General features: G+C 39.7%; 1 protein-coding gene across 1 annotated transcript in view; it reads right to left on the bottom strand.

Moving 5' to 3' along the window:
* Positions 1–12,141, bottom strand: part of PCSK2 (proprotein convertase subtilisin/kexin type 2) — an 838,444-nt gene that overhangs the window by 184,025 nt on the left and 642,278 nt on the right. The window contains exon 8 of the mRNA XM_086927732.1: positions 7,361–7,536. Coding sequence (XP_086783858.1) covers positions 7,361–7,536 — 176 coding nt within the window. The remainder of the gene's footprint in view (positions 1–7,360; positions 7,537–12,141) is intronic.

The following is a 12,141-nucleotide window of genomic DNA, read 5'->3' as shown; positions in this document are numbered from 1 at the left end:
GTTATAGTGAGTCCAACTAACTATAGCATGGGAATTTCATTGGTTTTATGTCAGTAAAATTTCCACCTAACTATAACTGGTGCGAAACCTATGTTTTTTTCAGTGAATATATATATATATATATATATATGTAATATATATATAAATAAATATACACACATATATATATATATATATATATATATATATATATATATATATATATGAGAACAAGACTTCTGCAACAGCAAGAAGGTGAGGCCACAAAGGGGAGTCTGTGGAGGTTTCCTTTATTAGACAAAGAACCAGAGTCCAGGCGAATGCATTTCGGCTCTGCTTGAGCCTTCCTCAGCGCGACGTGGTTCTCAGCAGCGTCAGGACGGAGTGACCGGGGAGTGTCCGGGTCCCGACCTGCCAGGTGAAATAAGTAGTCCGCCCCCAACAGCTAGAATGTCATTGGCCGTGGGAAACATGTGGTAGGACGCCCAGTGCATCTTGACTACCACTACCAGGATGCAGTGCGCTGGTCCGGCACCGCATCAGATGGAAACAGTTGTTCACGGAATCCTTACACCTTTGAAATGTCTTGCAAGGGCCACCTCCGCTCCCCTATACTGCACCAACCACGCAGAACCGACAGTCAATAAGGCAGGGGCGGGATCAATGATCCGGTGCCCGTGGTGAAGCAAGGTTTACTCCAAACACTGCCGTTTTCTCTTGTCGCTCTCAGTGGTGGGCTCCTAGAATCCCAGTACCCTGGGCACCACACAAAATCCACCGAAGCAGAAGCCAGCTGCCAGGAGCCACTTTCCGGTGCAGGGGCCTCAGAACGCGCGAGTCTGGCGTGCGCGCTGATTAATGAGAACAAGACTTCTGCAACAGCAAGAAGGTGAGGCCACAAAGGGGAGTCTGTGGAGGTTTCCTTTATTAGACAAAGAACCAGAGTCCAGGCGAATGCATTTCGGCTCTGCTTGAGCCTTCCTCAGCGCGACGTGGTTCTCAGCAGCGTCAGGACGGAGTGACCGGGGAGTGTCCGGGTCCCGACCTGCCAGGTGAAATAAGTAGTCCGCCCCCAACAGCTAGAATGTCATTGGCCGTGGGAAACATGTGGTAGGACGCCCAGTGCATCTTGACTACCACTACCAGGATGCAGTGCGCTGGTCCGGCACCGCATCAGATGGAAACAGTTGTTCACGGAATCCTTACACCTTTGAAATGTCTTGCAAGGGCCACCTCCGCTCCCCTATACTGCACCAACCACGCAGAACCGACAGTCAATAAGGCAGGGGCGGGATCAATGATCCGGTGCCCGTGGTGAAGCAAGGTTTACTCCAAACACTGCCGTTTTCTCTTGTCGCTCTCAGTGGTGGGCTCCTAGAATCCCAGTACCCTGGGCACCACACAAAATCCACCGAAGCAGAAGCCAGCTGCCAGGAGCCACTTTCCGGTGCAGGGGCCTCAGAACGCGCGAGTCTGGCGTGCGCGCTGATTAATGAGAACAAGACTTATATATATATATTTTCTTCTTACAATTGTCCCTTCACCCAGGAACGCCACAGGAGCACACGCAGGCTTGATTTATAACACATTTATTTCATCTCGCATAACACGTTTCAGCCGCCAGGCCTTTATCAAATGCTGTGTGATGAAAACCGATTGTTCGTATTCCACAGTTTAAGTAGCTCTAGAAGCACAGCTTCTGTGTCATGGCAAGCAAGAGAGGACTGCATTTACATCGTGGTCCTGTTTGTTGTTTTGACGGCGCCATCTTTGAAAGTGAATAAGTGCATTTAAGTCCCATCTAAATTGACGGGTGCCTCCTTCATGCATTTGGCTTGCACGTGTTTAACTTCAAAACAACAAACAGAACCACGATGTAAATGCAGTCCTCTCTTGCTTGCCATGACACAGAAGCTGTGCTTCTAGAGCTACTTAAACCGTGGAATACGAACAATCGGTTTTCATCACACAGCATTTGATAAAGGCCTGGCAGCTGAAACGCGTTATGCGAGATGAAATAAATGTGTTATAAATCAAGCCTGCGTGTGCTCCTGTGGCGTTCCTCGTTGAAGGGACAATTGTAAGAAGTTAAACACGTGCAAGCCAAATGCACGAAGGAGGCACCCGTCACGTAAGGAGTTCGGCAGTTTGTTTGGCATTTGTATGAACATAATGGTAAACTGCTCGAACCACCCGAGCAAAAATAATGATGTGCCTGCTGACCTTGGAGTTAGGACATGACGACATGTAAAAGCGCTGTTTACTTATATCAGCAATTTCAGGTACAGAAATTTGAAAGTGCATTGAGTGGCTGACGAAAGGCATGTTACACCAATAGCTCAACAAAACAACAGCATCTGGAGAGAGACTCATAATGGCCCAAAATATTGGACAATTGTGAAAGGCATGAATATCTGATCCATCACGAGGGAGGAAATTTATTTCCAAAGTCAACAATAAAAAGAAACATCAATTTAGATGGGACTTAAATGCACTTATTCACTTTCAAAGATGGCGCCGTCAAAACAACAAACAGGACCACGATGTAAATGCAGTCCTCTCTTGCTTGCCATGACACAGAAGCTGTGCTTCTAGAGCTACTCAAACCGTGGAATACGAACAATCGGTTTTCATCACACAGCATTTGATAAAGGCCTGGCGGCTGAAACGCGTTATGCGAGATGAAATAAATGTGTTATAAATCAAGCCTGCGTGTGCTCCTGTGGCGTTCCTGGGTGAAGGGACAATTGTAAGAAGTTAAACACGTGCAAGCCAAATGCACGAAGGAGGCACCCGTCACGTAAGGAGTTCGGCAGTTTGTTTGGCATTTGTATGAACATAATGGTAAACTGCTCGAACCACCCGAGCAAAAAGAATGATGTGCCTGCTGACCTTGGAGTTAGGACATGACGACATGTAAAAGCGCTGTTTACTTATATCAGCAATTTCAGGTACAGAAATTCGAAAGTGCATTGAGTGGCTGACGAAAGGCATGCTACATCAATAGCTCAACAAAACAACAGCATCTGGAGAGAGACTCATAATGGCCCAAAATATCGGACAATTGTGAAAGGCATGAATATCTGATCCATCACGAGGGAGGAAATTTATTTCCAAAGTCGACAATAAAAAGAAACATCAATTTAGATGGGACTTAAATGCACTTATTCACTTTCAAAGATGGCGCCGTCAAAACAACAAACAGGACCACGATGTAAATGCAGTCCTCTCTTGCTTGCCATGACACAGAAGCTGTGCTTCTAGAGCTACTTAAACCGTGGAATACGAACAATCGGTTTTCATCACACAGCATTTGATAAAGGCCTGGCGGCTGAAACGCGTTATGCGAGATGAAATAAATGTGTTATAAATCAAGCCTGCGTGTGCTCCTGTGGCGTTCCTGGGTGAAGGGACAATTGTAAGAAGTTAAACACGTGCAAGCCAAATGCACGAAGGAGGCACCCGTCACGTATGGAGTTCGGCAGTTTGTTTGGCATTTGTATGAACATAATGGTAAACTGCTCGAACCACCCGAGCAAAAAGAATGATGTGCCTGCTGACCTTGGAGTTAGGACATGACGACATGTAAAAGCGCTGTTTACTTATATCAGCAATTTCAGGTACAGAAATTCGAAAGTGCATTGAGTGGCTGACGAAAGGCATGTTACACCAATAGCTCAACAAAACAACAGCATCTGGAGAGAGACTCATAATGGCCCAAAATATCGGACAATTGTGAAAGGCATGAATATCTGATCCATCACGAGGGAGGAAATTTATTTCCAAAGTCGACAATAAAAAGAAACATCAATTTAGATGGGACTTAAATGCACTTATTCACTTTCAAAGATGGTGCCGTCAAAACAACAAACAGGACCACGATGTAAATGCAGTCCTCTCTTGCTTGCCATGACACAGAAGCTGTGCTTCTAGAGCTACTTAAACCGTGGAATACGAACAATCGGTTTTCATCACACAGCATTTGATAAAGGCCTGGCGGCTGAAACGCGTTATGCGAGATGAAATAAATGTGTTATAAATCAAGCCTGCGTGTGCTCCTGTGGCGTTCCTGGGTGAAGGGACAATTGTAAGAAGTTAAACATGTGCAAGCCAAGTGCACGAAGGAGGCACCCGTCACGTAAGGAGTTCGGCAGTTTGTTTGGCATTTGTATGAACATAATGGTAAACTGCTCGAACCACCCGAGCAAAAAGAATGATGTGCCTGCTGACCTTGGAGTTAGGACATGACGACATGTAAAAGCGCTGTTTACTTATATCAGCAATTTCAGGTACAGAAATTCGAAAGTGCATTGAGTGGCTGACGAAAGGCATGTTACACCAATAGCTCAACAAAACAACAGCATCTGGAGAAAGACTCATAATGGCCCAAAATATCGGACAATTGTGAAAGGCATGAATATCTGATCCATCACGAGGGAGGAAATTTATTTCCAAAGTCGACAATAAAAAGAAACATCAATTTAGATGGGACTTAAATGCACTTATTCACTTTCAAAGATGGCGCCGTCAAAACAACAAACAGGACCACGATGTAAATGCAGTCCTCTCTTGCTTGCCATGACACAGAAGCTGTGCTTCTAGAGCTACTTAAACCGTGGAATACGAATAATCGGTTTTCATCACACAGCATTTGATAAAGGCCTGGCGGCTGAAACGCGTTATGCGAGATGAAATAAATGTGTTATAAATCAAGCCTGCGTGTGCTCCTGTGGCGTTCCTGGGTGAAGGGACAATTGTAAGAAGTTAAACACGTGCAAGCCAAATGCACGAAGGAGGCACCCGTCACGTAAGGAGTTCGGCAGTATGTTTGGCATTTGTATGAACATAATGGTAAACTGCTCGAACCACCCGAGCAAAAAGAATGATGTGCCTGCTGACCTTGGAGTTAGGACATGACGACATGTAAAAGCGCTGTTTACTTATATCAGCAATTTCAGGTACAGAAATTCGAAAGTGCATTGAGTGGCTGACGAAAGGCATGTTACACCAATAGCTCAACAAAACAACAGCATCTGGAGAGAGACTCATAATGGCCCAAAATATCGGACAATTGTGAAAGGCATGAATATCTGATCCATCACGAGGGAGGAAATTTATTTCCAAAGTCGACAATAAAAAGAAACATCAATTTAGATGGGACTTAAATGCACTTATTCACTTTCAAAGATGGCGCCGTCAAAACAACAAACAGGACCACGATGTAAATGCAGTCCTCTCTTGCTTGCCATGACACAGAAGCTGTGCTTCTAGAGCTACTTAAACCGTGGAATACGAACAATCGGTTTTCATCACACAGCATTTGATAAAGGCCTGGCGGCTGAAACGCGTTATGCGAGATGAAATAAATGTGTTATAAATCAAGCCTGCGTGTGCTCCTGTGGCGTTCCTGGGTGAAGGGACAATTGTAAGAAGTTAAACACGTGCAAGCCAAATGCACAAAGGAGGCACCCGTCACGTAAGGAGTTCGGCAGTTTGTTTGGCATTTGTATGAATATATATATATATATATATATATATATATATATATATATATATATATATATATATATGTATATGTATATGTATATGTATATGTATATATATATATATATATATATATATATATATATATATATATATATATATATATATATATGGTACATGTACGTGGAGTTAAGTATAGTATATCTATACTAACTATTTAATCTATATTCTCTTTTTATTTTTTATTTTTTCATGTTCCCTACTTTTATTTTTAATTTGTTTGACTTTTGTTTTATTTGGTTTTTCTTTAGTCTTCTTTTAGTTTCGTTCTTTTTCCTAATTCTGCTTTATTTTTTCTTGGTGGAGGATTTTTTTATGCTACATTAATATAACATGTGCCTTTAGTAAACTGTTTTCTTTCTTATTTAATTTCATTTTCATAATTTCTTTAGACATTTTTTGTAATTTTCTTTTATTTTTCCTTCACTTTTCATTCTATTCTTTCTTATTATTGTCCTCCCAGTTTCAATTGTTCTTCAGCTTTATTTACCTTAGTGGTTTATTGTTTGCTTTTTTATTTTTGATTCTTAGTTTAACTTTCTACTGCCTTGTCTTTGTTTCTCATATAATTCACTTTTCTCTCTTTCTGTATTTTTCCTTACATCCTTGCTTATTCTATTATAAAAAAATGTTTTGAATATATGTTCTACATTGATGAGTATAAAAGTAACAAATAGTAATTAACTAATTTAATATGCAGAAGTATATCTCATTTAAAGAACATTGTTATATATTGTGTACGTAAAAATTATTACAGCAATAAATCTGTTTAAAATAAGCAAAATGTGCAATGATGAATGTTTTTGTGTTTAATGTCATGAAATCTTTGTCAATGTTAGTTTTCCTTTTTTGTGTTTGGTAAGATCAATAATATTTAATATGGCTCATTTTACAAAGTTTTATTTTTATTGGAGTTCGTAGTGTTCCATTGTACTGCTGTCTTTCTTAAAAATCGTTGTACAAACGTATCTCTTTATTTTTGTAAATGCGTACCTTTTTCCTTTAAGGGAAACAGGTTTCATTTTTTTTAAATGGCTTTATTTAAAAACAATCATAGGCATAGTGGTCTGCTGACCACACAGGCAACACTGATGCAAGGCGTGGGCACTTTACAACATACTTCATTAATATTCATGAGGTCAGTCGAATTGTGATTTGGTATTTTGTAAACCAATCTATTAATACAAAGTTCGGTTAACATAATACCGCTGGATTCTCTAAAAAGTCAATGCACAAATTGTGACCACTTTTATCAAACCCGACATATAGACAACTTGGCCCATGGTTTTATACATTTTGTTTACATTTTCTGAGATACCAGCTAGTGGATCGAGTGTTCCATCTTTTAGTTCCTGGTATAATTTTGTAATTGTATCCAAATGTTTCATTTTGGCATTCTTTTCATATTCATTTGTCTATAGACAGTTATAACACATAGCGCACGCATTGATAACTTAATAGCAGTCAATCAGATGCATATAATGGTATTATCATTATAGTTGCATTACCAGCCACCGCATTTTATAAATTTGCCAAACAACAGCCCAGCATTGAGTTTAACAGCTTCCCATACCTCAAATAAACTTTTATACTTGATAAAATGAGGCTTATTTGTGCTTTTTGCTCCTTCTATGTCTTCTTATTCATCTTAACAGACTTCATTTCACATGATCTCTAACCATCCTAAATGGTGCTCCTAACTGAAGGATAGACTGAGATAGATTGAAACACACACACGTGCAATTATATTGCATGTTTTAATTCATGGTGTTGCAATTTATTTATTCAACCGGAATATATGTATACAAGGGGAGAGTGGATAAAGCAGAAATGTTACCTTGTTGACCCCATCTGCCATTGCTTGTAATGTGAGTTCTCTTGGTCCATCAACGGTCTTGCCATCGTCTGTTGGTCCCCAGCTGGCACTATAAATGTCTATGATTTGAGGCATATGGCTGATGGAAGAAGCTTCAATGATATCTGTCATAAATGGTTGGTCTAACATACGAATACCTGTTAAAGTTAATTTGAAAAGGAAAGAGTAAGACATTAGCAAGAAACTCGAGGAAGTAATATTAGCATAAGAGACAACGATGCATGGTGCAGCTATAAACCGGAAACACAACTAGCACATGCACAAAGAAATGAGAACTAAAAGAGGCTCATCACGAATATTCATATATACATAAAGCATTTAAATTCTAAAGGAGAATTTGATTAATATCTTACATTTAACAATAATTTGTGTTTACTTCTTTATGGTTGATTAAAGATTTCGATCTATTGTTATGCATTGAGGAGTTTGCAAACCCTGATGGAAATGCAATTAAATCTATCGTACTGTTCAATTTTGAAGGCTTATGAAAAGTAATAAAACAATCGGGTTCTGCACAGCACTGCATGTTTCCACATCCTTCCTACCAGTGTGCATCAGCCTCAGTCAGAGAGTAAACAGAGTTAAGAGTCCTACATATTGCCAAGGCTAAAACCAACAGTGCCACAGTGTACCACTTGGGGTGAGGATCCATGTGTAAAGGATGCCTAGTGAGACCATTAGCTCAATTCACACTGGTCAATAAGAAGAACGCATTTCTGTAGGAGAGCCAGTTTTCTGCAGACTTGAGTAAGAACTGGATTGGCTGCCAAGACTCGAAGGAGGGGCAAGTCCTAACCAAATATTTCTCTATGTTTACTCCTGAGGTATCAGAGCACTAAGTAATACAGACATGCACAGACCAGAGCACTAAATGTGCACCCTAGGTATTACTCAAACAGTGTCACCCTTGTAATAAATGGTTTACAAAACATATATGGCTTGGTACTTAAAGCGACACCAAAAGAGGGGGGTTTCCTTTCTGTGGTTATTAGATAATGTTTGTACAATAAATCAGACCAATAGAGTAAGACCACTGTTGCGGGACAAGTTTTACAGTATCCTCAAAAACACATACCTTTAGACCAAAAGATGTATCAAAAATTGTCACATTTATTTAAAAAGAAGAAAAAACAAGCATTGGTATTCAAAGATTCAGACAGTTTCATGTAAAGAGCAAAATACATACATATACTTATTCTTCCTAATATTACAGTATAAAATATTTTTTAAAAAACAGAGTTGTTGACGCGTTTCGGTGCTTATTCGGATCGAACACCTTCCTCAGGACTTATGGTTAAAAACTTCATAAATCTAAAAGAAACATATATGGCATAAAATTAATACAAGACACTTGAGGATTTTTTTCAAACATACTTTTGTCTCACTGGAAACAGGGTCATAACTACTAGTGGTCAAAGAATCTTACTTTTAAGTAAGATTCTTTGACCACTTTTAAGTAAGATTCTTTGACCACTAGTAGTTATGACCCTGTTTCCAGTGAGACAAAAGTATGTTTGAAAAAAATCCTCAAGTGTCTTGTATTAATTTTATGCCATATATGTTTCTTTTAGATTTATGAAGTTTTTAACCATAAGTCCTGAGGAAGGTGTTCGATCCGAATAAGCACCGAAACGCGTCGACAACTCTCTTTTTTGAAAAATATTTTATACTGTAATATTAGGAAGAATAAGTATATGTATGTATTTTGCTCTTTACATGAAACTGTCTGAATCTTTGAATACCAATGCTTGTTTTTTCATCTTTTTAAATAAATGTGACAATTTTTGATACATCTTTTGGTCTAAAGGTATGTGTTTTTGAGGATACTGTAAAACTTGTCCCGCAACAGTGGTCTTACTCTATTGGTCTCATTTATTGTACAGACATTATCTAATAACCACAGAAAGGAAACCCCCCTCTTTTGGTGTCACTATTTCCCAGTCCTTTCTGGGTTGATTCGGGAAAACTCTCTCCTGTTTTTCGCTTGGTACTTAAAGCTCTACCTCAGTCTAGCAAAACATGCAAACCAAGAAATTAACTGTTTCCTTCTCCTGCATGTCATCACAAATAGAAGAGAAACAAGGTTGTAGCCCTCTCTGAGTATTTCGAAAATGTAATGAAACAAGAGTTGCTGAATGAAACATTTCATGCGATAGCTCTTTTGGTCTCCGTGTTATGATTCCGCAGTGCATCTAACATGTCGTTGGACACCAAATAACACCTTTGGAGAAATCATCTCGAATCAATTCTTTATCCTAATAAAGGGTAACCACAGAGAGAAAAACTACATAATACCAAATGGAAATCCACTTTCAAATACTAAGGGCCTTATTTAGAGTTTCGAGTGTGGGATAATCTGTTCCAAACGTGGTGGATTTCCCACCCTCCGTCTTACAAGCGCATTATAAACTGTGGCACTTGAAATACAGTGGGCAGGGTATCGGCCACATTTTGACAGAGTATTCCACCTGCCAAACTCTAAACAAGACCCTCAACCTTTAGAGGAATAGCATTTGTAACTCTCTACCACAGAGAAAGTTTTTTAAAGTATTCTTTAACCTGTAAGAAGGCAGGATATACTCTTGGAATCAGTTGCTTAAAGCACCGGTCATTTCACCACTTGCTGAGCTGGGCAAAGCGTATTGCAAAATCATCTCTCATTTCATTAAACTGAACCAACTGATTTCTATGTTCTTTCGAAGTTGTAAAAACCCTTGACACGTTTGTACTGTATAGCCAGAGATAGCTTGAATGTGTTTTATTCTTCTGCATTTGTTCTTAGGGTAGTTCCTGTCTTTCAATAGTTCTTGATCTTTTGTTGCTAAACAGAGTTTTGAAATTTCACTCCAACTGCATGATTGGATATTTTTCTAATAACTACTCATCAGGCTCCGTCAAGTAATACTTGTAAGACACCTGCATCAATCTGTTCTTACAAATGTTGTTTTCTTCTTTCTCAAAGCATTGTGTGACTCTGAGATTCTCTGTCTCTTTTCAGGATAAAGAGTACACTTCATATTGATTTTCTATAAAATGACATGAGCTATGGCTAATCTCTAATGCCAACACATTTTTACCAAGCTACCTTTTAAAATGTTATCCGAACAATTGCTAAATATAGCAGTAGTCTTGTGGCTCTATTATCTGCAAGAATCAGAAATTCACCTTTAGTAGTAATGATTGCCATACCAAACTAGCACTGCATTGGCATCAGATACAATCAAAACCACATTTTAAAATCCTCCACACCCATTACCAGTGTTCAAGAATCACTCAGGACTATTATTTCTTGCCTTACTTCCCTAAGTACGGTTAATTTAATTTATTTTAATTTAATTGTGGGTTTGTAATGCGCTAGAATCGACTCCCGAAGGAGTATCTCTGCGCAGTAGACCGCTGGGGAACCCGTCCTGGCTTTCCCTGTGAGATGGTCTACTGGGTATCTCCAAGGTGAAACCAGGCAGCCCCGGCGTATGTGGGGGGCCGTTGTGGAGATGAGGCAAGCTAATGCCCAGAGTTGCCGAGTGTGATCCCTGGTTCGAGTAGGCACCGAGATGAGAATTATCAAGCCCGCTGACCCTGGTCCACGACCCTGCCGCGTCGGGAATTGAACCCTGGTCCCGGGCCGTCCTCAGCTCTCGGGTCTGCCGCCTCTAACCAGTGAGCCACACCACTCCACTTACACTTACACTTGTTAATATACATTTGTGTATGTTTAAAGTCAAGCATTACATGTGACCAAGCCGAAAAACACAACTGCACAAGTTTCATCCCTCAGGCTCTTCTCTTTGCCTGCTTTGTTGGCTGCCACTAGAGCGTCTTGGAGGGGACTCTGAATCATTCATTAAAATATTTACAGACAAAAAAAATAATCCTTGCCAAAAGGATCCTAAGACATGGTACTGGCCACAATATGCATTCTCTTTGCTGCAGAAAGAACATAAACTGGTTTCTGGTTAGGCATGAAAACATTAGACACAGATCAGATCCATGATGTTATATCCAGTATTAATATTAAGATAAAAGCTGGATATCAGTGTTCACTAAAGTAGTAATTCAGGGCTGTATTAAGGAAATTCAGATCTTACAGGGGATACTGCATTTGCATGACAGAGCTTTGCTACAAGGCAGCAGGCCTTTCTCAGATAAAAGTGTGTCTTAAGACGTTAAAGTAATACCAAATACTAACATTAAAATCAAGATTCTAAACAATAAAATTAGAAGAACATCTATTAGGTAAACTACCACCCAGTGATACAAATTGGACGAGTAAGTAAGAAGCTGACAGAACTGCCAGCTAGTGGATGATTTCCCCAGCTAGTGATTTAGACTTTGGTGAGACATCTTTGAGGAGGTACAGAATTCTACGGTGGGTGAGGAAACTGCTGGGGAAAGATCAAATTGAAAACGCTGGTACTGTATTCACTCTTTTTGGGTTTACTCCTAGATACATAATTACAATGTTTGCTGTTTAGATGATTAGCAAAAGTAGGACCTGCCATATCAGGCTGCTGACTTGGAATGTCAATGCACTAAATTCTGAATGGATGTTCAAGAAGAATTGTTCCAACTGAATCTTTACATTATTTGGATGTAAAAGGCCACAATTTCAATAAGGAGATTGCCTGCTTTTGCCGCAACTTCAGTATCCAGTTCTTCCAGTTACAATGCAAGCTTGTCCATTAAGGAGTGAGAATTTTATTTAAGGGCTAGTCTTAATGATAAAGTTGGTTAAACTGTGG

The sequence above is a fragment of the Lissotriton vulgaris genome, chromosome 6 (genome assembly GCF_964263255.1).
Source record: "Lissotriton vulgaris chromosome 6, aLisVul1.2, whole genome shotgun sequence".
In the NCBI taxonomy this organism is placed as follows: domain Eukaryota; kingdom Metazoa; phylum Chordata; class Amphibia; order Caudata; family Salamandridae; genus Lissotriton; species Lissotriton vulgaris.
The sequence above is the reverse complement of the archived record's forward strand: the minus strand, read 5'-3'. Positions and strand labels throughout refer to the sequence as shown.